Source organism: Galeopterus variegatus, unplaced genomic scaffold (assembly GCF_000696425.1).
Source record: "Galeopterus variegatus unplaced genomic scaffold, G_variegatus-3.0.2 Scaffold153, whole genome shotgun sequence".
NCBI lineage: Eukaryota > Metazoa > Chordata > Mammalia > Dermoptera > Cynocephalidae > Galeopterus > Galeopterus variegatus.
In genome coordinates, this window is record NW_007726264.1 from 569,214 (window position 1) to 596,107 (window position 26,894).

A 26,894-nucleotide genomic window follows, 5' to 3' on the forward strand; every position below is an offset into this window, starting at 1 on the left:
TAAGAGCACAAAATCAAGTTACCATTTATTGACTGGGAGACAGTTTGTTTTCATAGCTATAATTTAACTGGCTTCCCTTTGCAGGCTGGTCAAACTTCAGTGAAAAAGAAAACAATCATTTAGGAAGCAACATCTTAAAAAAATTTTTTTACACTACTTCTACAGATGTCTAATATACTTAGTGAGAGATGAAATTTTCATTTGTGTTTGTTATCTTTGCCCCTTCTTTGTTGTGCTTATTCTGGTGTTATTAGTGTCAGCTTGGAGTTTTCTACCAACCATGGGCGTTCCTGGTCCCTCCTCCACACCGAATGCTTACCTGAGATCTGTGCAGGTCCCCACCTCCCTCACAGCACTATCTACTCCTCTGAAAACTATAGTGGGTGAGTAAACTCTCTGTGGGATATTAAAAGACTTGAATTCATGTTGCAAAATGAAAATCAATGAGTAATCCTGAGTCTAGCATTTGGGGCATTATAGGTAAGGAATCCAACTTCTCTTTAAGAATGGTCTTATAGGGCTGGCTGATGGTTAGATAATAGTGCTGATAACCACACAGCACCAACACCAAGGGTTTGGATCCCTGTATCATCCAGTCACCAAAAAAAACAGAAAAAGCAGTACCTTTGGTAAGACTGATGCAAGATCGCAATTTGTAAGGTCATTCTTTAGTACTTGACTTATATTTTGTATTCCATGAACATAAATTCTATATGATGGTCCTGTGGTTATTGCCAAAATACTTACTTATAGAAAGATGCCCCCTAGAGTAAGAAAGAAAGTTTTGGAATTAGACCTGGATTCGAATCCTGATTCTGTCTCCTATTTCTGTTTAATGATATTTACTCTCTCTAACTTTCCACTTCTTCCCACATAAATTAAGGGACAATAACACATGCCTTTGGGGGCCATTATGAGAATTAAAGATGGTTATGTAAAATACTTGCTACTTCACAGAATAAGCAGTATATAAATAGTAAAATCATTTCCAAGGATGGCAAAATTAAGTTGGAAATTATTTTCTCTAGCCCCTGTTTAAATATTCATATGGCTAAGAGATAGCAAAATATAAAAAGTAATTGATGTTAATCAGCACCCATCTCTGCACAGATGCCTACCATAAGATAATATCTAAGGTCTGAGTATTGATGTAAAAACTTCTAAGCAGAATGTCTGAAAAAATACAAATATTATTGCTATAAAGAACAAATCCACTACTCTAGCATGATGCAGATGCGTTTACAAGTTAAATGTCTGTTTTAAAGCTATACAAACTCCACTGGTGAATTTAAAGAGTTTATTGACAAACTTGAGTGCTGTCCTAAGCACACAGAAACTAGAACATCCAAGCCATGTAAAGTAGATTCAAAAGACGTGAGTATAGTTTTGAGACTGGTTTTGTGCTAAATTTCTTGCAGGTGGAACCGAATAACAATTCCCCTTCCTAACGCAGCACTAACCCAGGACACCAGGATTCGCTGGAGACAAATGGGACCAATCCTTGGAAACATGTGGGCAATTGATAATGGTTAGTGTTTATGCCTGTCACAATCACATGCCATTGATGTAGAGTCTTCCTGTGCTTTTGTTTGTCAGCACAGACTTAATCACATTTCTAAGTCATGGTCTTGCAATTCATTAAACACCCTTTCTTCCTTTTCTCCTTTGCATTCTGTTAGAAGCCCAGGAATGTGCCATCAGGAAGAAAAAAGGCAGTGGAGTCAGCAATATTAGAAGCTAGAATGTTTCAACATGCATGATTTTAAAATGCATAAAGCCCTGAAACTCAAATTCACAGTTGATGACGAGGGATATCCTAACATTTTCTTTGAATGTTTTATACAAAATTAACATAAATATTTATCATACCATATGTATTAAAATAAGACTCATTCTTCTCTTAGTAACTACCACAACATCTGGAATGCTTATCTTTTAGACACCAAACAGAAGGAAACCATCTCTAAAATACTAGTGAAATTTCTTTCTACCTTCTTTTCAGAAAACAGTATAAAAGGAAAATTTGGATATACATAAAAACAGTTTGTTATCTTTAATTAAGTGAATTGTTGATATTTTTCGCATCATTTTAAAGCCAATATGACTTATGACAAGTACACAAAAAGAAATATTTTAAGCTAATGGGTTGCGTGATTGTAAATTTCTTATATTTGTTATTAATAGCCAACTCTGTTTGGATTTTTATTCTAATTACAGGTAGATTCATAGATTTCCTATTTTCAGAGAGTATATAAATTTGACTGAATGGTTATATTACTAAGAAGTAAACAAGGAGGAAGAAAGGGAGGGAAGAAGAGACAAAACATCAGCACTTGAGCAAATTTAGCATAGCAACTGATTTGTGGCCAGTTTATAAAATGGGATAAACCTACACCGTTGTTTAATGCTGTCTGTGAGAGGGAAAACACACACTGTCTTTGCCTTGCTGTCATATCACAACAAGCAACACAGAACACCAGCTTCTGACTTCCATGATCAAATGTGTGGGGATTAATCCCCACCAGCAAGCAAGCAAGCAGTTCTACAGCAGACACCAGCTGGGTGCCCTGCAATTTAATTCCCACACTGTCTACCTGGAGATAGCATGAGATCCCATAAGTTGAGGGATCAGTCCCCAAGACTGTCCCCCCCACCACACCATTTCTAATGCCAATCACAAGCTACAGACTGTTTTACCTTTGCTTCTGAGTGGCCATAAATTGGGGTTCCTACAACCCCCTCCTTGTATTTGATTAATTTGCTAAGTGGCTCACAAAACTCAGGGAAACACTTATGTTTACCCATTTATTATAAAGGATATTACAAAAGATACAGATAGAGAGATGTACAGGGCGAGGTATGGAAGAAGGGGCATGCCCTCCCTGGGACCTCCATGTGGTCAGCTATCTGGAAGCTCTCAGAACCCAGGCCTCTTGGGTTTTCATGGGGGCTTCATTACATAGGCATGATGACTAAATCATTGGCCATTGGTGATGAATTTAACATTCAGCTCCTCTTCCCTCCCTAGAGGTTGGGGGGGGTGGAACTGCCTTGGTCTTTCTGGTGACCAACCCCAATCCTGAAGCTTCCTATGGACTGCCATTCACTAGCCTACATTAACCTTATTAGCGTACAAAAAGACAGCACTTTGGAGAGTCTAACTAAGGATTTTAGGGGTTTTATACCATGAGACTGGATAAAATCCAAATATATACTTCATAATATCACACTGACTTTCCATGTTTTAATCATCTTTTTGTTATTTTCGAGTAATTTAAATATTGAGACACAACTAATTAAATAAATTCTTGGAATTTGGAAATAATTTCAGGCAAGATAATTTGCTGATGAACAACATGAATTCTTTAAACAGTCTATATTCAAAGAAGACCAATAAAAGGCCCAGACTTCAAAGACTACACAAGTTATATGGACATACACATAGTGCACTTGCAAAAACATCTAAAGATGAAGTTATAGGGGCTGGCTTGTTAGCTCAGTTGGTTAGAGCACTGCCTTGTAACACTGAGGTCAAGGGTTCAGATCCCCTCCCTCCAAAAGAGAAGATGAAGTTCTTAAAAAGGAGTTTCTGCATTAGTAGAAAAGTTTTAATTAATGGACTTACTAATTAGCTCTAGCAAATAAGTTTGTGCTCTGGATAGTGAGATTTGAGTGACTTTTTCTTGCTGTCATACTTTTCAAAGGCCATATAATGAACCTTTATTACTTTGATAATCATAAAACTAGTTTAAAAACTAGTAACGAAATAAAGTATATGAGGAAATTAGGAGTGTAGTGAAGCACATATAAGTCTATGAAAAGAATATCTTAATTTCCTAAAGAAGGCTATTACAGCGTGACTTTAGGTCAGAAAGTGATTAGTACACATCCTCTGAATTCCCACCATCATGCTTTAAATAGAATGGGAAAAGGAAAAGATATATGGAATGCACGTGGTTAGCAGTGTGTGTTGAATGTAAAACTTAGGGCAGAATCTCTTCAATTTGTTTATCATCCTGTTTGAGGTTTCCTCAAAAACAAGACCCACTCTCTGGCTTCCTCACAAGTGAAGGAGAGGACACACACTCTCTTTCCTGATAGAAATGTGTATTAAATTGACAAAAAACACCCCTGAAATCTCTCCCATTTCATTATGGAATTCCCAAATTACATCAAGGAAAAGAAACATAGGGGAAAAACCAGGTCAATATCATAATTCTGTTAGGTATGCTCTTCCTTCACAGTAGAGTCAGCTCCTGCTAGTATGTAAAGGAAGTACTTTGGAAATTATCCCAAAAATCTGAGCAAATTGGAAAATCCTGGAGCAAAGTATATTTTATTGTAATTTTTAAAATTTTTTCCATCTTGATTACATTACTGATAATGGTAAAGAAAGCTAACCTGTCCTTTCCATACCCTTAGGAAAAAGGAGCCTGTAAACTTAACTCATACTGTAAGTCCAAGTGACGCTATTGTTAGCAGGGAAGGCATTTTGAACTATGACATGAGTCCTCTACTGGACAGTCTCCAGAGTGACACTGCAGAATGCAATGAACTACTTACAGGACCTAGAGTAGATCCTTCTGCAGCCATAAAATCAAGTGTGCTGTGAAAACAATCCATATGCTTTTCGAGGCTAAAGAAGAATGGAGCCAGCCCCTTTCTTGTTCCTCTGCACTTGGTGCAAAACGAAACCCATCAAAGCAATGGGGCAGGAGGGTGTCAGGGGATACTGACACCAGGATGGTAATGATGATTATAACCATATGGTGCCAGGCACCATGCTAAAAATAGAACATTTCATTTATTCTTCCCTCCAAGGAATATTACTATATCATTTTAAAGAATAGGGACACTGAGACTTAGAATAAATCACTTATCCAGTTTCCTGGGTGAAGCCAGAATCTGAATCCAGAATTATCTGACACCTAAAAACAGTACCTTTAACCTCTTAGCCTGGCTATCTAATCTTTTCCTAAACCAGCAGTTTCCTTCGCCAAGAGTTTTTTCATTGGCCTGCTTTACATTGCATTTGAATTACTGCATCTGTTAATTGGCTCCGGGGATTAAGTGCTTACAGGAGCACAGGCCATATGAAAGTTTATTTTAAAATAAAATCATTTAATTATTTTATTTTTATTATATGTTGACAAATCAAAGATAACAGTAATGGATGGTAAATTTTTTATGCCTGAAATTGAATATATGTGGTCTTAATAATCATTGCATCTTTAATTCCCCATCTGTTTTGTACCACTTTTACAAAGATGTGTTATTGACTGTGCTGATTGTCAAAAGACTTAATATCTTTAAATGTGTCGGAGTCTGAGTATCTCAGAACCTACCATTTGACAATCAGGAGTCCTTTTCTCAGCATTCCAAAGATTAGAATTTAGGTTTGTAACATTACATTTTCAGTCAAGGCCAGCATTTAAGTGCAAATATGTGTTACGGAGAAGACTTTATACTCAACAACCAATTCTTAATTCTATTTGCAGGGAGGATGGATGGATATTTAGAAATATATGTAACAATCATCTACAATGTTATAGATTTTTCCCCAGATATCATTGGAAATTATAGTCATGACCTCTCCATTTTGTGATATATCAAATTGATCCTTTGTAAATTCTTCATTTCTTCCTAAAAAGTTTAAACTTTGTAGAATGTTCATGACAGAAGCATTAATATTCTGTCTGAAATTGTTTTAGCAGAAGAGACTCCATTAAGGAATCCAAATAATATGGTTCTATTTTCTTTGATAGGAACCATAAAAATCTCAAAAAGATTATTTGTGTAAGTTAAAGCAGTTTCAACAGTTTTGTACCTAAGTGCTTATCTTGCAACACAGCACTCCATATGTTTTCCTGGATTTCTGCATGCCACATACATGTGATGGGCTGTATTTCATGGGTATTGCTTCATAAAATCATACAGGTGATGTTCCTGGTTTTCGCGGTTATATTGCTGTCTTTCACATGATCTCATTTTCCCTGCAGTTTATATTGGTCCATCGTGTCTCAAATTCTGTTCTGGCAGAGGACAGTGCACTCGACATGGTTGCAAGTAAGCATTTTGAAATAATACTTGTGCTGCTTTTTGATGTGTACTTTATACTCTACAAGTCGTTTTAATTTAACATCCTTTTTAGGCTTTCGATATCTTCTTAAGATCAAAAGTAGGATACTCCAGGTGGAATTTAAGTGTAATTTAAATATATTCTGTAAGTAAAAGTTAATTAATAAATAAATTTTATATTAAGCTAAATTGTGAACAAATTTATCATCCCTCATGTAAATTTGTAAACAAATTTGAATTCCTCATAGCTTGATGGCTGCGCTTCCTGTCTTTAGTTACATTCCTTTTCGTGAACTTACTCTAGTGTTCATGAGTCATTTTAATTCCTAGCATGCTTTGTAAATGATTACAAAAATCAGTAATGACCCATAGACCTAATGCTAAACGAAACAGGAGTGGGCCAAATTTAGCAGATTTAATAAGAAAATTCAACACCTTTATATATAACTTTGCAATCTTGTTTACTTTTGAAAATCATTTGTGTCTGCAAAATGATCATAAAGTATTTTATAGAAAAATGATGTTGAATATGAAGTCTGAAATTATACATTAATAGTGTAAATATCTAGCCTCCGCTGGTGAATTGTGTCATGTTTATACCAAGAATAGATATTCACATTTATTAAGTCATTCCCATATTAGTATTTAATTATAAACCATCCTGGGAATTTCTGAAGCCACAGGCAATCTTTGATAAACAGAGAAGTTTTCAACAGCAGATTACCTAGTTGATCTCTTCTTATCTTCCAAACAAAAAGATTAATTAATTAACTAGCTAATTAATTAATGAATAGAAAACTCAAGAAAGGGCTTTGAACCTGATCATTTAAACTATATTATGAGGCAAACACTTGTTAGCACTGAAATTAGAGAGGCAGGTAAACTTTTAAACTATATTTCAATGAATTTAATTAGCAAAGCGATCACTCTCTACAATGGAAATGTTTTACTCTATAAAGCACGTGAAGAATTGGAAAGTTTCTGTTTATATTTCAAAACTTAATATGCATCTCTGTGCTTTTTAATAAAACTACCAATCCCCACCCCAAAGCACTGGCTTGTTATATCTATGAAACATTGGCTGGTGTTTTCCACAAGTTGTTATCTTCATCCATTACCCATAAATAAAATGAACACAAGGAGGCCAGATATTTTTGCAGTTCCTGAAGTCATCCTGAAAAGTTTTGAAAACAAATTATCTAAAATGATAACTCCTTCTGCTAAAGAAAATAGAAAATGGTATTTCTAAAAGACCTATCTATAATTACAGTACTTCATTTTTTGTTTACAGTATTCCTCTTAGCATGAAATGGCTTTATTAAGGCAGCCATCTGTGTCCCCTATGATGGATGCAAACAGAAATCCAAATGGCAGTTTTATACTTTTGTACATCATTCTTTTTCACACCATACATTATCCTGAATAATCATAGCCTTTTCCTCCTTTTGAGGTTTTACAGAATATTTGCACCAGTTAGAACTTTAGTTTTTCCCTATTTCTGACAATGCTTTATGTAACATTTATTGGCTTTGTTCATTTGTGGCTGGGCTAAACATTTGACCACTGCCTCCTTTTCCAGCAATATGCACTTTGGTGAGTTTGGGCAAAATTAGTGGAAAAGAAATTTATTTTCAATGACATGCATTTCCTTTAAGCAGATCCTTGAATTTGGGGCCTCTGCAGCTTTTTGTTTTTCTCCCCACTTTGTTGCCCTCATTACTACTTTCATTTGCTACTGAGATACCACTCTGTCCTCCTCCCTAACACTTTCTTGCCTATGTCTAATCCCAGGCCTGGATTTCCAAACTGACAATTCACTAACCTGATAAGCCCAACCCTGTCAGAAATGCTAATGAGGAGAGAGAGCATTAGAAACCTTCCCTCACAAGTGTCATCCACACATCATAGCAGTGGGATCTTTCTTTCCTGACATACAGGGTGACTATAATACTACATTTAAGAGTGGGTAGATGAACCAGTAGGGAACATATTTGGAGTCAGGAGAGACTCGTATCGTTCCTGAAACTACCCTACTGTTATGCTGGAAAATGAAGGCTACAAAGGGTTTGTTTGTTCATTTATTTGTTTGTTTGTTTTAATATGAGTGGGATCCTTCTCAGAGTTCTATACCAATTGCATGACCTTTGGATAAAAGTACTTTCAAAACCACTAAACAGGAACTGACTCAATGTGAGTCATCTCTAAATGATCACCAATTTCTCCCAATCACTTGTTCTAAGAAGATGCATTTACGATATTAAAAAATGCATTTGCTCTGAAATGCACTCTGATGATAGACAGTCTCATTGGGAAGCACTAATTCCAATTTGTGCCATGGTAAACCACATTCAATTTCCTGACTTTAGAAGGTGTCCAATTTAGCTGATTTTTAAAATCTTTTTTTGGAAACTATGTGGCTATTCAGAGTCTAAGTCCATGAGATAATGTTTGAAAGAAGGGAATTGTTTGAGTCTCATTTACATGTTCAGTAAATATTTTCCTCCCCCTTCCCTAATGCTGCTCAAGATGCCAAAACAACCCTCCAACTTCATGCTACAGTAGCTGTTGGCATTTTAGGGTCCAACTTTCTTGATAATCTGATGAAAACTGTGGACCTTCTCCCCCAGAAAATCCATTGTATATGAAATTTGGCATTTGATTTCAGATGTTTATACATTTCATGGACCCTCTGGGAGGCCAGCATAGACCCCAGTTTCAGGAATACTGCTAAAGAAGTATCCTCTGCATCATGCCATAATATCACTTCATTGGTACACTTGCTTTATAGAAGGCTCATTTTAGACTTCAGAAAGTTTTGAATGTTTATGTGAGAATCTCCCACCCAAAAGGACACCAATTTCATTTTATAATGTGCAATGTTGTAAATGTAGTGTGAAAGAAATAGTGTAGTAAAAACAAAGGATTTGAAACTAATTCCTAATGAGTAAATTCTTTAAAATATAAGAAATTTCTGATATTCAACTTTTGACTCATCTGTGATGAGGTTTTCTCATTGATAGAGGACTCAGGAGCTCCATATGTATTCTAGTTAGCTAATAAATGCCGCATGTTCTCACATCAGAGCAAGCAGATTGTTATTGGCGGGGTGGGGTTATTTTTCTTGAAGCACTACTAATTTGGGAGACTAAAGAAAAGCAACACAGTTCTGCTAAGGACTTCTATCTAGGTCAAGAATGTACACATTCCCTTTATAATGCCAATCTAAGTTTAAAGTAGTTAAAGATAGTTTTATTTTCCAATAGCTTCCAAATATTTAAAGTGATTCCTATCACAAATATAACGTGTATTTTTACATTTGTTGTTAGAGGAAATTTATTCTAGATACCTTACTAGAAGTATTTTATGTTGTTTCTTTTATAAATTTAATGGGCATCATTATGAATAAATTATATACATGTAATATACCTTTCACAAATATTTTAAGTTGGAAATGTGTACAACTGTAGATGCATTTTAGACAAACTGCTGGTATTGGTAGAAGGTGAGCACTGAATTATTGTTTTAATCACAAGCTTTTTATGGAAGGGCTGTGAAAACAGTGTTCTTCTTAAATATTTAGTCAATCAGTCCTATCAAGTCTTCAGATTCAGTATTTTCCAAAGATGCCTTATTTACCATTCAGTGAAATCCTGACCTCTGGACTTCTTCCTCCCCAAAGCAGATTTGGGAATCACTGAAAGGACCAACAGTTTAATTTTACGATATTTCTTTCAGGTGTGACCCTGGATTTTCTGGCCCAGCTTGTGAGATGGCATCTCAGACATTCCCGATGTTTATTTCTGAAAGCTTTGGCAGTTCCAGGCTCTCTTCTTACCACAACTTTTACTCTATCCGTGGTGCTGAAGTCAGCTTTGGTTGTGGTGTTTTGGCCAGTGGTAAAGCCCTGGTTTTCAACAAAGATGGGAGGCGTCAGCTTATTACATCCTTCCTTGACAGTTCACAATCCAGGTGAGTGAAGGCATGGTAGAATACATACAGAAACAAGATATTAATGTTGGATTTAGATCTATTTTCAATTTCTTTTTTTTTTTGATGATATATGCATCTTTCAATTTTAATCAGGTTTGCAGGAAGCTTGCAGTTTATTTAGGGTTAATTTTCCCTAGTTTTTAATAAATTAGAAAGCTCACCAATGACTTCAAGATATTAACAACTGACTAGACTTTTAAAAATATGAAATGTTAGCATCAAAACTGTGTTCTTAAGCCAAGGGATAGTTAATTATTTATGTAGTTTTATTTATTTGACAGCTTGCAGAGGCTGATTAGATTTACTCTGTATCTCCCCTTCCCCCAGTTCCTAATAAATAATGCAGTAAAGGAGTGATTGGCATTTTAAGTGTATGTACACAAGTACATAGTATACAAATATATATAAACATACAGTTATACTTTTATGGATATATCTGTATGTAACACATTCACGATGACCTCTTCTTCTACACATATTCGTACATCTCACAGTGAAATTACTTACATTTTGTAAAAGAGTGGAAAGCCTACAGCTTTTGGGTCATTCATTTAAATTTGTTTGAAATTCCTTAAAGTCCAAAATGATTACAATTAAAAATGTTTATGCACACACTAATTATAGACAATTTATGTCTAGGTTTCTCCAGTTCACACTGAGGCTGGGGAGCAAGTCTGTTCTGAGCACCTGCAGAGCCCCTGACCAGCCTGGCGAAGGAGTTTTATTGCATTTTTCTTATGATAACGGGATAACTTGGAAACTCCTGGAGCACTATTCATATCTCAACTATCATGAGCCCAGGTATGTTGGAAAGTATTTGGGAAAGTTGTTAGAATGATAGCTCCTTCTTGGGGAAATCATAATTCAAAGGGTATAAAATTCGAGACATTTTTCCATTGAGAGATGGAGAGGACAAAAATTGATATGTCTTGCAATAAAAAGCTAGCAAGCCACATTCTTCCAATCCATTTTCTCCCTCTGATTTCTGATAATTTGAAGAAATTTATTCTCATATTTTGAAATGTGCATCTAAAGGAAATATTTTGATACCTAGGAAAGGGAAAAATGGTTAACACTGTTTTCCTCACTTAACTAGAAGGTAAACTATTAGATATGATTTTAATGTGACACTAAATTATAAATGCTATTAACAAATATTTGTTAGCTATATATTATACTGTATTTTAAAATTATATGATATAATAATTCATAAAATATGATAGCCCATATGTTTTAAATTTTTCCATGTAATATAATTAAGTAATGAGTACAAAGAAATTTTTCTAGCATGTATAGAGTGCCTGGCAAAGGTAGAGTGTGAGGATATATTTAAAGCCCCTTCTTCAGTCCGCTTCTGTTTTTCTTTAGCTTATATATTTTATGTCCTGTAGTCACAATTGTCAGATTTAAGTTTTACTTGAAGCAGGGCCATCCTTCAGTGTCAGCAGAATAGTAATAGTAACCCCTGTCTATGGTACAATTTAGGAAATGTCCAAACGATCCTCTCCCCTTCTAAAATATTTATTTAGATGCTCATTGAAATTCCTTTAAAAAGAGCAAGGGAAAAGGAGGATGGGAAATCACAAAAGTAAGGTTTAAACTTAGAATACCATTAGAGGAGGTGACACTATGGCTTGCATTCACAGTCGTGTATGAAGAACTAACACCATTTCCCTTCCTGGAGGTACAATTTAATCTGGGGTAACAGGAAGGGGAGAGGGCTTTGGGCACTGAAGTTTGCATTGGCACTTGGAAAAAGACAGGGTTCAAGAAGTAGGAGAGGGGGGCACTGATGATATGCTTGACATATTTTACAGTTTTGCCTATGGCTGCCTCTGTATTTAAGTACAGTGTTTACAAATAGATGAGAACTTTTATTTTCATAGAAAATTAAGTAGCATGTAACAGAGATAATAATAAACAACTATTATGACTTATAAATATTATACATTATAAAATTTTTTAAGTGTACCATGTAAGGCTAAACTCAACTTTCACACTCAGTAGAGACTCATGATCCTAAAGAAATGTTTCATAGACTCTCCATAGTAAGCATTAAAAGAAAATTAAACAGAAATCAGGGTGATGATAGAAGCATGATGGAAATATCACCATCCCAAGTTAACATGGCCTAAAGCACAGTTTTTTCTAACAAGAATGGACAGCTGCAAAATTCAGTAATCAATCTATATCATGAAATTTAATTAATCTTTGTCGATATGAAAAATAATTACACCTTTAATGTGCTATTGCAAAGATGCGTTTAATCTTGCCTGCCATTTGACAGAAACATTTTTCTTCTAAGCAGAGTCAAGGTGGCTCTTCAATGTTAGGTATGTGCATAGCTTGAAAGATTAAGATCAGAGTGGAGATTTTTTAAAAATGAGAATGTGGTAGTTGTAACAAGAAGGCTTTCATTTCCTATCAGTGTACCTCTGTCCATGAGACTCTTCTTCCCTCCCCCTCTCTCTTACAAATATTAATAAAAGGTGACATGGAAGAAGTGAAATTTGATATATTCTATGCACTAAATTATATTTATATGACAAATAATAATACAAATGATGTAAATTCTTCATAGGAGAGTTAAATGTATCTTAATGCCATTAGCCATTTGCTGTATTTCCTTTGGTATAAATTGCTGCCTGTAATTGCTGTGAATTCCAGATTATTCCTTTATTCCTTGGTTGTTCAAAAATGAAGTGTGATCCATAAATTAAATGTGCTAGTTGACTAGCCACTATTACTCCTAGACAGTTTCAAATAATTGGCTTGCCTATGATTCATTCAGCAAATAAAATAACTCTAAATGCTTGTTATTTATAAAATTTAAACTCTGGTAATATATCTAAGTTAAGCCTTTTAATTCAAACTGACTGGAATGTCTTATAAACCAATTGGTACTTTTTTAGTGTAAAATTTTTTATTACTGGTGAGACTAAAATCATTCTAGCTTTGCTTTTAATTATAGGGCTTGTTTTTAATTCTAAAATCATTACGAAGTCCAATTTTAGTTTATTTTTATGACTTGATTATTGTATTTGATCTCCTCTTTGTTTCTATCATGGCACCTAATTCCATAGTACATATCATTATAAAACATTTTTTAAAAAAATAAATCCATGATAAGAAGACTGAGACAGAAAAGTGATCTAAGTCTCTGGGTTCTCATCTGGAAATATTCTGATCAAACAGTTCTGTAGCTATTCTAACCAGCCACTATAATATGCAACCAGTAGTGAAATCATGAGAAACTCCCATTCCACCCCGAGATGTGATGTAGAGGTTAAGAGCAAGGCTCTAGAACCAAGCTCCCTAGGTCCAAATCCTGACATTACTTAGAATCTGCTTAATCTTAAAGAGAATATTTAACCCCTTGTGCCTCTGTATTTGCATCTCCATCAGAGGTATACTAACAATACATACATTATCCAACCAGAATTTACTGTCTTTATTATATGCCAGATACTGCTCTAAGTACTAAGACACAAAAACAGACAAATAAGTCTCTGTCTCTTGCTATAAGGATATTATTATTCCAGTTTCACAGACGAAGATACTGAGGCACATAGAAGTTAAAGACCTTCCCTGCAGTGGCAAAGTCATTAACTATTAGCTGTCAGAGCTGAAACTCTAACCCAGGAGTCAGATTGTACAGACCCACAGTCTTAACATCTCCGCCATGAAAACATTGGTCACTTTAATTACTGCTATCACACACATACACACTTTATTTTCCTTAAAAGTTACCTGGGAAATTCTACTTTTCAGTTGTTATTTTTAAAAGTCATATTTATTTTCATCAGAAAGCATATTAACCGCTTTTAAAATTATTAATATAATGAAAAATTATAATTCTCTAATAACATAGTGCTGTTAGTTAAATTATTAAATAAAGGCCTGATGTTTTCATTATGAGCCAGTCTAAATATAGTTTATTTCATTCCATTTCTTTATATATTTTATATAGTATAAATAAATATATGTATTATTTGATAAACAAATATATATTTAGAAAAATTAAAGTGAAAATTACTAAAACACTTTATTTAACTAAACTACTCATCTAGTAAATTCACATTGGCAAAAAGTTCAGCACATTGTGGAAAGTATTTAAAAACTATGAATGTATTATAGATATGTGTTTTTAGTTCAAGAAGTGTTTTTTAATTCATATTTCTGTATTTGCATATTGATTTTTCATTATTTAGAAAATGTTTTCTCACATTGCAAAAAGTCCTACCAGCTTTTTACTGTTTGTATAATCAATGGTGATAGTCATGCTATTCTGCCCCATATACCTATGTACAAATTATTTAAAAGGACAATAAATATTATTTTTGAATAACTTTTAGTGATAAATAGGTGGAGCACATGGGAATTTTAGGGCAGTGAAACTATTCTGTATGGTACTCTAATGGTAGTTACATGTCATTATACATTTGTCAAAATTCATGTAATGTAAAACATACAGAGTAAACACTACCATAAACTATGGGCTTTGGTTGATAATGTTGTTTCATAACCAAGGTACTACACTTATGGGATGTTGATGGTTAGGGAGGCTATGATGGCAGGGGGTGTGCATATGGGGACTTTGTACTTTCTATTTAATTTTGCTGTGAACATAAAACTGCTAAAAAAAAAATAGAGTCTGTTAATTAAAAAGAAAAGAAATTACATTGCCAAGATGCGGCTTAGTGTATTTCTTTACACAGCAAAGATATGAAAATCAATCTGATTTCTGAGCAATTCCAACCTTGGACATTGAAGTTTTTAAATAACCTTAAATAATCTAAGGTTATCCAACTAGTCATTTGGCTTAGGAAGTTTTTCTTTGCCCACAAGAAAAAAAAAATCTCACTCTTTTCAGTGTGCTTTTATGCAAGCACCTCTCCTGGTGTTTAGTTGTGTATTGATGTAGACAAATGTTCCATTTGCCATTTGCTTCACATCTCACCTTGTGTATGGATGTGAGCAGCATGGTACTGTGATTTATGGAGCTTTCAAGCAGATGTCATCGCAGTGGCAATTAATGTATGGTTCCTGCTGCTGTGTACAATAATTGCTCCTGGAAATTAGATATTATTCTTAATTTTCTTCTCCATTTGTCAGATACAGTTTTGTTGTCATAGCTACCATGACACAGCAAGTGACCTCGTACACTATGCTAAACTCATGGGAATGAGGAAGTGCTATGGTTTCAACCAACCCCAAACTATAATATGTGTAACAAGCTGCCCAAGATCCTTTATCAGAATCTAATGAATCCTGCCACTTCAACAACTGTGTTTCATTGAGTTAGCTTTTTCAAGACCAGATGTATGAAAGTAAAGTCACGTTTTTTGGATGTATTTAGAAGACTTTGTTAGAGTCAGACAGGAAATTGGAAATCTCAAAAGAATGTAATAGTGGGATAACTATTTTCTAAATACCATATTTTAGAAAAAACTATCCCACTGTAAATATTTGTATGTGTAATCTGACCTTTGACTTTTAATTTTTCCTTTAGAATCATCTCCGTAGAATTACCAGATGATGCCAGACAGTTTGGGATTCAGTTCAGATGGTGGCAGCCATATCATTCTTCCCAGGGAGAAGACGTCTGGGCTATTGATGAGATTATCATGACATCTGTACTTTTCAACAGCATTAGTCTCGACTTTACAAATCTTGTGGAAGTCACTCAATCTCTGGGATTCTACCTTGGAAATGTTCAGCCGTACTGTGGCCATGATTGGACACTTTGGTAAGGATTTCATTGTTGTTGTTACAATTTACATTAGGAATTTGAGCATAAGGATGATCTTCCAGTCCATTCAGCACTTAGTCATTTGTTGACAAGTACTTACTGAACATCAACCACTTGAAAAATTGATATTATGTCTACAAGTAAGATGTCTTGGGAAAGAGGACTGAAAAAAAATACTAACAGATTTAAGTAAATATAAAATTTCACCACACTAACTTCAAATTTTTGTTTCCCATAGTTACATATGAAAACCCTTTTCAAAAAATGTTAATACTTAGTGATTACCATATTCTCCCTTCACAAAGGCCTATGATGATCATAGAGAAACGTGAAATCATTCTAGTGACTATTTTAATAACATTTCTTGTGAGTAGTTCTATTTTTATGCTGTCTTACATAAAGTCCAAGACGTTTTTTCAGTCTTGATTTGTTAACCTTTAGTCCATTTTATCAAGCAATATGGGACCAGTAACTCATGTAGTTAATGTTAGTGGGGTTTCAAGATTGTGGGATATCCTAGTTAAGATACCCTCCATTTTTAGTTTTCTTTCTCCCTATGTTCATATGCAAACTTAACTATACTATAAACAGAAAGTAAATAATTTCAGACTGTCATTAGTTTTCATGAACATCAGTAGATGATACTGGGTTAGGAGCTGACTACTTTGCATAGGGAGCACTCAAGAGGCCTCTCAGAGGAGGCTACCTTTGGATAGTTCGGACAATGGATACAACGTGTTCCACTCATCAGAAGGTGGAAGAACAAGAAAGTTGCAGCCACGTGAAGATCTGAAAGAAGACAGTTCTAAGACTGGAAACAGCAATGCAAAGACTCCAAAGCGAGAGTAACCATGGCTTGTTCAAAGACCAGAAGGGAGCTCAATGGTGCTGGAGCTCAGCTAGTGAAGGAGTGAATGTCAAGGATGGAAACCAAGAGATGTGCAGAGGCCGGATCATGTGGGGTCTCCTAGGCCCAGAGATCCTGATTAAAACTCATGCCTACATGAATCGGAAACCCACAACCTTCACCATTGTGCATACTGCCCCTTCTAGGTTCCTTTAGGACTGTGAACATGATTGAGGAGTAATTCTAAAGGACTTTTATTTTCTGTTGAGTCATGGTCAGACCAGTTTAATTCCTCCAGATGAATCTCGCTGAAAGCTATTCACCACCATTGTCTCCAAAGAGCATATCATAAATGACCCATCAGTGACCTTATCATAATTAGAGGTAAATTTTACACACCATTGCCCAGAAAATTACCTTTGATGGGAATTGTGCATGTACAGTCACATCTCACACACAGCAGGCTAAAATTCTAACATCAAAATGATGGCTAATGGAATAGAAGTACAGCTGGTCACTTTTGCTGCAAGCACTGTCAAACTAGATAGAATGAAATTTTTATATGACAAAGTAGGAAAGGTTATATTGCGTGTTTTCTATTTGATAGCCTCAGATTCTTCTTTTTATGGATATTCGTTCTTAGTCCTGGAGCATTCAAAGAAAATAAAGGGGTGAAGCAAAGAAAGAAGAAAGAAGATATAAAGATGTAAACCAAAATGAGATTCCTTAGAATTCTATGCTATGAAAATTTAAATTGATCTGAATTAACAGTAATTTTAATTGGTCATGTGCAGTAAACTATATCCCTCAAGTTTGTGTAGTAGGATTTTTTTCCAGTACTTCTAATACAGCAAAGAGTCATATCACAAATGCAAGTCCTGTATCATGTTTATTTTCATAAATAGTTAACATCTGCTCAAATAAACTCTAAAGTTGCTGAGCATTTTAATTTAACACTTGGGTTGAATGCATGATAACAGCAGTTTAATTTCTGTGCTTTGATCAAAACCCTAAGAACAATATCCTTTCACACCAGTCTGATGAATATTCTTAACCCACCACTGCTTTAATTGGTGGAGATACATTTACTTTGTGAAAGTACAATCACAGTAATTATAGAAAACCATAAGAAAATATAAATAATTGTACAATCCCCACAGGCACCTCGAGCAGCACCATAGGAGTTTTATTAACAACCACATGTGAGCAATCAGATTTGACTTCCTGATCTTCTCTGAAACAAAAAGGAGTTGTCTTGGTTATGAAACAACAGAGTATACTCTGATGGTGATAATGAAACTCGAGAAACATATTAACTACTTTAATAAGGACATGAAAAATGCTCACTGCTCATTAAAATGAAACAACATGGAAGATCTCAAACTGTTCCTATTTTCTTAGCCAATGAGTCAGAATAAAACCCCTTTTAATGACACTGTTTTCTCTCTGCTGCTGTTGAGGAATATATTGTCCAAGATTCTAAGTGAACTCACTTTGAGGACGTTTTTCAGATACTTGTTATAATACTGAAATTCAAGTGATGGTTTTGACCAACTATTTATTATAACCTCCTAGGCCTAAAACAAACTGTTTTTTATGTAAAATCTTTAGAACATATTATCTTATTAAGTAAAAATTCTTTAAACGTATTTAAATATGTGGTCTCTGACCTTCGATGGCCTTTTTTTCTCTCAAGGGAGATTTTGAAATGTATACATGGTCTGTACAAATGGCTGGTGTTAAATTGGCTTTTCCCAGCTGTGAGATCATTTGGTTCTCGTTTTCTAACTCATGACTTTCCACAAGCATGGATTGTTGTTACCGAGAGCATTCTCCAGGGAAAATTTGGACAATTGCTTTTTCATTAGAAGGATTACAGTCAATGTTCTATAAATCACTTTACAGCATGTCATCCTAGAGTATTTTGTTCCAGTGGAGGAATGAATTACTTTTAATTCTTTGTAATACTTTCCTTTCTTCCGTATATAGTATCTGAAATCAGAACCTCTGTCTGCTTTAAGTTTTTAAAGGAATCTTTCAAACCTCTTACACATATTTTAATATCACTAAGGGAATAATTATAATTGAGGTTTATTAAATATTTCACCTGACTGATACTATTAGTGATAATACCAAGGGACATTAACATTCCTCTGCCCTACCTAATTAACTGGCTAAATACAACAGGTGGGAAGGACATTGCTGTCATATTTATAGAGATCTGGTTTTAAAATGTGTACAGTTGTGAAGAGATAGTGGTCACAGCATATTGGAATTGGCAATTGTTTTTAGTAGTTTTGGTATGATGGAAACATAGGCTTTGAGGTCATGCACCTGAGTTCAAATCTGGCACTGCCACTTAGAACCTTGGAAAATCAAAGCAGGGCAATTTCAACTGAGGCATTTTGAGGAGTATATTTTGATGTAACGGTTTTAACAAGGTTGCATCAAAGCAATTCTATCAAAATCAGAAATAACTTGAGTTTTCTTACTAAATAATGTACCACAGACATCCCTGACTTCCAACTCCTCCTCAAACTTTCACCCAGTCTTTGTCTTTTATCCCATCCATGATCTAGTGCCATCTCTAACCCTTATTACAACTCTAGCCACTTTCTCATATCTGAGCCTCACTCCAGTGCCAGCACCTAGTAATGGGCTAGGAATTAGGCACAGTGAGAATGCCAGTCTTGCACATCATTTTGTGATTTCTAGAAGAAGACATTTTAATGGTTTCATTTTTAAATTATCAAACATGTCCCCATATCAAAACAGTAACATCAAAAGGCCATGTATTCAGGGGAACTTATTTAGCCTCTCTGAACCTGAGCTTTTCATCTGTAAAGTGGGAGCAATAATACATACTACCAAGATGGTTGTAAAGATTAGATAAGGTTACAGATTAACCTTCCTACCACGTGTCTGCCTTTTCCATTCCCTTCACTGCCTAGTTGAAGGAAAGAAAACTAGTGTCTATAGTGTTTCATTTAGGTCCGCATTATGAGCAACTGTTTGAATCTTAGAGGCTGATAAACATTACTTTGCTTGAGTAATGCAGAAAGCATGTCTCCAAAATTTAAAGAGATCAAAGTAGAAATGTTAAATAAGATTTTTCTTGTATAAACTAGATTTGGCTGGGGGAAAAGGGTGGTGTGTTTTTTTTTTTTCAAGAGAAAGCTCACAGTGGATGTACTTATTTTTATAAGTATTTTCCTATCTAATTACCATCATCATCTCTATGCAGCTAGATTACATTCCAGCAACACCAAATATGTTATCATGAAAAGATTTTGTGAATGATGATTGGTTAGGTTACCAGGAAATCCCAGATGTAAAGGATCCTAAAAGTCTGTTATCTCATGCTATAACTTAAACATAGTTCATTTGCAATAGAAAGGTAGGGGGAATAAGAACTGCGACTCTATTAACAATTAAAGCAAAAATTAAGATGGGATTAGAAAAGGTACAGTTTTTGTTTGCCATTAATGTGCTTGAGAAGAAGCAGATTTAATTTTAAAAAGATTTAGGGCCGGCCCGGTGGCACACTGCTACAGTGCGCCGCTTGGGAGCGCGGTGGCGCTCCCGCCGAGGGTTCGGATCCCACATACAGACCGGTTCCCGCTCACTGGCTGAGTGAGGTGTGGGAGCAACACCAAGGGTTGCGATCCCGTTGCCGGTCCCGGTCCAGTACAGGTGCGACACTGAGGGTTGCGATCCGTTGCCGGTCACGAAAAAAGACAAAAAGGAAAAAAAAAAAAAAGATTTAGAGATCGATAAGACTGGTAGAAATGTTAAAAGGGCCTCCTAGTTACTTTCATGGGTGTTAAAAATAGAAGGTACTCATTCCTGAAAGTAAAAAAAAGCGGCATGCAAGAAATGAAATTAACTGTGAATAACAAAAAGCATGAGAAAAAAAGGGGTAACATTGGGTGGCATGTGATGATGTGATGGGAAGATCTTTGAAGCCTAGTTTTTCACACCAGGCCCAGGTGGCATGGTCAGCCCTAGAGATGCAGGGAACCAGAGGTGTAAAATGAAGTGAACAGCTGGAGGGCAGGGGGCCCAAGTCAGAAGGAATTGACAAATGGCTACATGCTCAGGACACCCAAAAATTATGTGTTCATAGCTCATGGGTATCCAGAGCATGAACAAAGAAAAAGGATTGGTTTATATATTTTATGAGAAGAAGTTGCCCAGGCAAAAATCCCAAACTAAAAGAATCCTAAAGGCCTGTTTATCTCATAATATAAATTAAATATAGCTCATTTGCCATAAGAGCTAGAAAATAGTACTGCAGCTCTATTAACAATTTAAAAAACCAACAATTTAGTGTAATAAAATAATTTTGTAATAATATAGCAGAACTGAATGATGGGTGAAATTTTAAGATATGCAAGAGGGGCTATTAAGTAGTTGTTAAGGTACTTCTAGGTTATACAGATCACAGGAATCAGTAGTGATGAATAGTAATGGATAACCCAAGATGATTTCCAAACTGACCTGGAGAAGCATGATCAGAGCTCATGTTTACACAAAATTAACACATACCTGTAGGGACTTTCTTGGACTGCATGTTTTAAAATGAGATCAACCTCTCCTTCTGCTACCTGTTGGCTCATTTTTTAAAAGTAGGAGTATGTGTTTAAAGGGGTTAGAACCAAAGAGTCTTTACTGCATGCAGAGATCTGTATTCCTTTTTATGGTCTTATATAACTAGTCAAGCAGGTTGCCTGATACTAAGCATTTATGCTGTTGGTGAACATGGACAAAGAAGAGATTAGATTAGTGTCCAGCTGAAACTTTAGACATCCCTGATTCCTTAGGTTACAAGAAAAACAAATTAATGACAATCCTTTATAAAATGAATTGAGCTATGGAATAAAAACAATAGGCAAGTAAATTTCTTTAAGATTTTTCTCTCATTAAGCAACAATCCATATGTTAAATGAAATTTTTGTCAGTTTAAATGGTTTGTTAACAAACTTAGAGTATTCTTGGGATTGTTTTTTACAGAGACTATTAAAAAGAGCAGTAAATAAACTAAAACTGTGCTGCTGAAGGAAGTCAGTAGGGGTGAGATGGCTCCTGAGAGCCACCTCAACTACCATTTCACAGTAAATGATTGTTCTAGGAAACTTAGCAGACAGATAAGGTAAATACACTGAGTGACAAACTGATGTCATTTCCTATTATTCTCAACAGCTGTGAAAAGAGTACCCAGGGCTTTTGGTTCCTCTATAAAATTGCTAATATAATTGCATATACCCCTAAATAGATTTATAAGTGACTTTCTAAAATACAGCCTATTTATGAGGCTTTTTCACCATGAAGATTTAATTACATGAAGCTTTTCACTTACTGACAATGACTAATTTATACATTCAACTGTTTATTGATTATGTTACAGGCATTATTTGTACTGGAAATGTAGCAGTCAATGTTGGAGAGGAAGATAGAAAAGCCCTTTGCTTTTGGAACTTACATTCGAGAGGAAAATGACAACAGTAAACAAGTCAACAAATTCATAATAATATTCCAGATAGTGATAGTGCTGTGAGGGCAAGGTAATAGAGTTTTCGGTGGCATAAGTTGAGAGTGGGGCTATTTTAGGTAAGAGGGTCAGGGAAGCCCTCCTGGGAGGCATTGGAGTAGGGTCCAGAATGATGAGAAAGACAATGATGTAAAGGTGGGGAAAGGGAGCATTGCAGGCAGAAGAAACAGCAAGGACAAAAGCCCTGAGGCAGGCAAGGAACTAGATCATGTTTGAGCCTTGTAGAGCAATACAAAGATTTTAGATTTTATTCTAAGTCTTACAGGAATCCAGGAAATAATTTGGAGCAGAGGAAGGATGTGATCTTACTTATATTTTAATAAATAATTGTGGTTTCTGTGTGGAGAATATATGGTAGAGGATAGTAAGAGAAGCACTAGAAGCAGCTCATCTAGGAGGTTGATGGTGTCATCTGCATGTGCTATAATGGCACCTGGAACAGGGTGATGGTAGTGGAGAAATGGACCACTGGAAGGTATATATTGGAGGACATAGTGAAGATCAGGACCTGCCTAAAGAAGAATAAAATGGCCTTGTTCCAAGACTCATGTCCTGTTGATGTCCAGGGTGTTGGTTTTTAAGTCATTTTTTCTACCAAAGTTAGATTTCCCTAAAAATCTTCCTTTGGACTACGTAGCTGAGTGAGGTTTCAAAAGTAAGAAAAAAAAAACACTAAATAAATTAACAACAAGAAAAATCTACATATGATGGTTTAGATTTGTGGTTATGTCTGGCTTGTTGAAACAGAAATTCAGCATGCTAAGACAATTATTTTCTATGGACAGTTCACAAAATCTCCTTGGTAGGCCCTGGTGATCTGGCTGGGCCAACCTCTGCAGCCTCTTCCCTGCCTCACTGCCTTTCACTCACCCTACCCCAGTCATGTCAGTCTGCCTTCTCTCTACTCCAGAAGCCAAGCTCTTTGCTCTCCTAGCACCTTTGCATTGGCTGCATCTCTGCCTAGGCAGCTCTTCCATTACACTTTGGGCACAGTGCCGAGGCCTCCAAACTTTCCAAAGGACTGGAAAAAAGCCCAAGTGCTGGGAAAATGTACATTGCCTCAAAAGTATGACAAGAAAATTACAAAAATGAAATTAATAAATTTTAATTAAATGTCTACTAAACACAACATTATGCCAACTTAATTAATTGCTAAATTAGTATTCAGAAAATTTCATTATATTGGAAATAATTTTTCGGTCAGATTCCCAAGTACATTGAGAAATCACAGCCAAATGTATATTAAATGCATTACTATTAGCCAAAATTTAAAGGCAAAATTATAAAATCCATTTACAGATTTTTCATAGCCAAAAATATTTATATTTAATATGGGACATGAGTATATTTTAATATGTTTGCTATGATGTAGATTGGAGTTTTCAAAATTAAAAGTATCAAGGTCCTATAAAAGTCTTAAAATGTCTCTGCTTGAGCATGCTGTGAATAATGCATGTAGCTAGAATAACACATAGTTAGGAGAAAGAACAAGAATTTCGAAGATTTCTGGTGTATTTTCTCTCTCCCCTCTACTCCCCCCTGCATGCTAGATGTTTTCAGCCAGAGCTATAGGTCTGACTACATTGACCATATGTTCCTTTCTGAAAGGAAGTAAGGTGCAAGGAAATAGAGAGATGAGGAAATAGAAAGGAACTGAGAGAAACAATAGGAGTGTGTTGAAAAGGCAAATCCTGATGATAAGAGGTGTAAATATGGATCGGACAAGTTCACTTCAACCGAAATTAACTCCGGAGCTCATATGGACATAATGCATGAACAGGAATAAGGGGATAGCCAAAGATTTGGCTCTGGATAGCCAAATATCAGAGATGAGTTGAAGTTATGCAGAAGTAGGAGGAGCTGGAAACGGCTAAAGCTCCTCTGATCGCCCTCATCCCCCGTAAGTGGCAGGAAAGTATTGCCACTGGACAGGGCCCCTGGCAGTTTCTCTATTCACACGCACACGCACATGCGCGCGCGCACACACACACACACACGCCTTCCTGATGAGAGACTTGTAGGCATCAAAAGAGTTGTGAGGAGCTCTTTTCTCCTGGGTCCTTAATCTCCCCAACTCTGTACCTGAAAGTCTGCCCCCTCTCTGTCCCTCAGTCTCCCTCTCTCCTTCCTTCTGTCTCAGGGGGCCACAGCCTGGGCTGTGCTTTGTGCTGACTCCCCTCCAACTGTCACTCAGCAGAGGTTTGCCTTTTTCTGCCACAGTTTACTCCAGCTGATGAACATTTCCTCAAAACGCTGTTAGGCGGGCAAAAGGAGACTCATCAACCGAAATGACAGAAATCTTCAAAACCATTATCTCACCAACAAATTTCTATAAACTTTAAAACTAGGTTTTAAAAAAGTTATTGGAATTATATGCTGTCATCTAGACATTGATCAAATTGGCCTCGTACCACAGAAGATACAGATGACTGGGCTGTGCATGGAACTGTGGACTCCTAAGAGAGGGATGGAGGGGCCGCTGTCTATGGGTCCTGACTCAGTCTCCCATCCACTTTCCTGTCCCACGGGAGCACCACTGTAGGTGCACGTAACCTGGTTAGAAAGAGAAGACAGTGTTCATTTGTGGTCAAAGCCATGTGTCCTGACAGCCTGAATCTCTTAAAGGACACATACGCCCCCAGTTCTGTCTCCCATACATGAAGTTATCTGGTCCTTGAGAGAAAACCGCTACTAAGCACCCAACTTTATGCTGAGTTTTGTTTGGAAAGAGGCTTCTTTTTGTAAAAGCTGAAAAAACAGCAGCCAAGCAGCTCAACTTATGCTTTTTATTAGCCTAAGAGTTTATCTATCTTAAAATAAGATTCTAGTCCTAACTTGAAGAACTATATATAAATTTCCAAACTGAGAGGATGGGGATGAGAATGAAGAAACTGAAGAATATAAACTACAAACTTTAAGTGGGAAGGGTGAAAATAAGCAAAATAAAGCAGGTGCAAGGGACAAAAAGTATAAAAATAACCTGAAGCAGATGCTGAAAAGCACATGTATTCCAAAATATCTTTGATTGCCAACATAACCCTGAAATCTTAACTAGATAAATAATAAGTGATCTAGCAACTTATAAATCCATAAAGACTTTTTAATGAAGTGTTGAATAAATACATGAAAAACCCAAATTTGTTTGAAGCTGTAAATTGAATGAAGAGAATAAAAAATTCTTACTTAGAGAATTACTGCAGTTGAGAAACTGGTTAAGAGAATGTAGTCAGGAAACCAGGGGGAACATTAATAAATGTTTATCATATGAATATGGCATGGTTTACTACTATCTTCCTAACATTGAAATGATCCAAGCAATGGAACAGTAAATTCTGTACCATTTTTGGAACCTGAAACATGAATGAGCTTCTGGAGGAAATCGTGTTAGAGCAAAGTGTGCTGATAAGAGCAGAGTGAGCAGAAGTTTAGTGGCCCCTCAACCCTGGCCTTACTAAACTCTTCTAGAATGAAGTTGAGGCTAGAGAACAGTAACAGAGGTGGTACTGTCAGGAGGAGAAGTCCACAGGAAGATGACCTCAGTCAGGGCCCTCCATAGGATGGTGACCATAATGCAAAACTGTTAGAATTACAAAGGGAAATTACAGCCACCATAATTTGGAGTGTGATTTTAATATTTTTCTTTAGTCCTTGATGGATCAAGCAAATAAAAATTAAGTGAGGACTTAGACAAATGTAGAGAGGTAATTGACAGGCAAGATTTAATAGACAAAGAAAAAAATTATACCCTACAAATAAATAAATATATATATACACACACACGTATAATATACACATATATTCCTTTCAAATGCCCATTGAACATATGCAATATATGATTATGAACTAGGCTCAGAGGCAATCACAACAGATACCAACAAAACATGACACCAAAAGCAGGGACCATAAGAGTCACATATTCCACTACTTAATATTTTTAAACTTGTATTTTGGGAGGAAAAAAACCTTCCTGAAAACAAAACATTACAATAAATTCAAAGCAAGGGGATGTTTTCAATATATATGACAGACTATATATCCCTAATATGTAAAGAACTCTTACAAATCAGTTAGAATACATAAACCCACTTTTAAAAACGGGCGAAGTACATCAAAAAGCTGCTCACAGACACCAAAAAAATACAAATAGCCAATAATCACAAATAGCTTTTAAACATTTTTAGTAATCAAAAAATGTAGATTAAGAAACTATAGGTATGAAGTGACTAAAATGAAAACTATTGTCAAAGTTCAGTATTGACAAGTGGTCAGAACTGGCACGTCAGCCATTGTTAATGTTCTTGGTTTATGTAACTTGGTACAACCTTTTGACAGCTTGACAGTGTCAGCTTTTAGACTGTGCATTTCCTTTGACCAAGCAATTCTGCTTCTAGTAACTTATCCTAAGGAAATAATTGGACAAGTGCACAAAGATATACAAGGATACGTACTATATATGCATTGTTTATAACAGAAAAAGTGGAAACAAACTCCCCAAATTTTGATAATTGGAGATTGGCTTGATTAATTGAAAATGACAATGTCCCACCATATTTTTTCAGTGTGGAAATATGGCAAAAAAATTATTGTAAAAAGATAAAAGCAGGCCGGCCTGGTGGCGCACTGGATAGTGCGCCGCTTGGGAAGCGCGGCGGCGCTCCCGCCCGAGGGTTCGGATC

The 26,894-nt window shown here is 35.8% G+C and overlaps 1 protein-coding gene across 2 annotated transcripts in view; it reads left to right on the forward strand.

Annotated features, from left to right (window-relative positions):
• The window catches only part of RELN (reelin), a 472,813-nt gene that overhangs the window by 319,054 nt on the left and 126,865 nt on the right, over positions 1 to 26,894 (forward strand). For both annotated transcript variants that reach the window (XM_008592225.1, XM_008592230.1), the window contains exons 15-20: positions 255 to 383; positions 1,419 to 1,528; positions 6,000 to 6,066; positions 9,814 to 10,047; positions 10,708 to 10,869; positions 15,581 to 15,817. In XM_008592225.1, the coding sequence (XP_008590447.1) occupies positions 255 to 383; positions 1,419 to 1,528; positions 6,000 to 6,066; positions 9,814 to 10,047; positions 10,708 to 10,869; positions 15,581 to 15,817 (939 nt within the window). The remainder of the gene's footprint in view (positions 1 to 254; positions 384 to 1,418; positions 1,529 to 5,999; positions 6,067 to 9,813; positions 10,048 to 10,707; positions 10,870 to 15,580; positions 15,818 to 26,894) is intronic.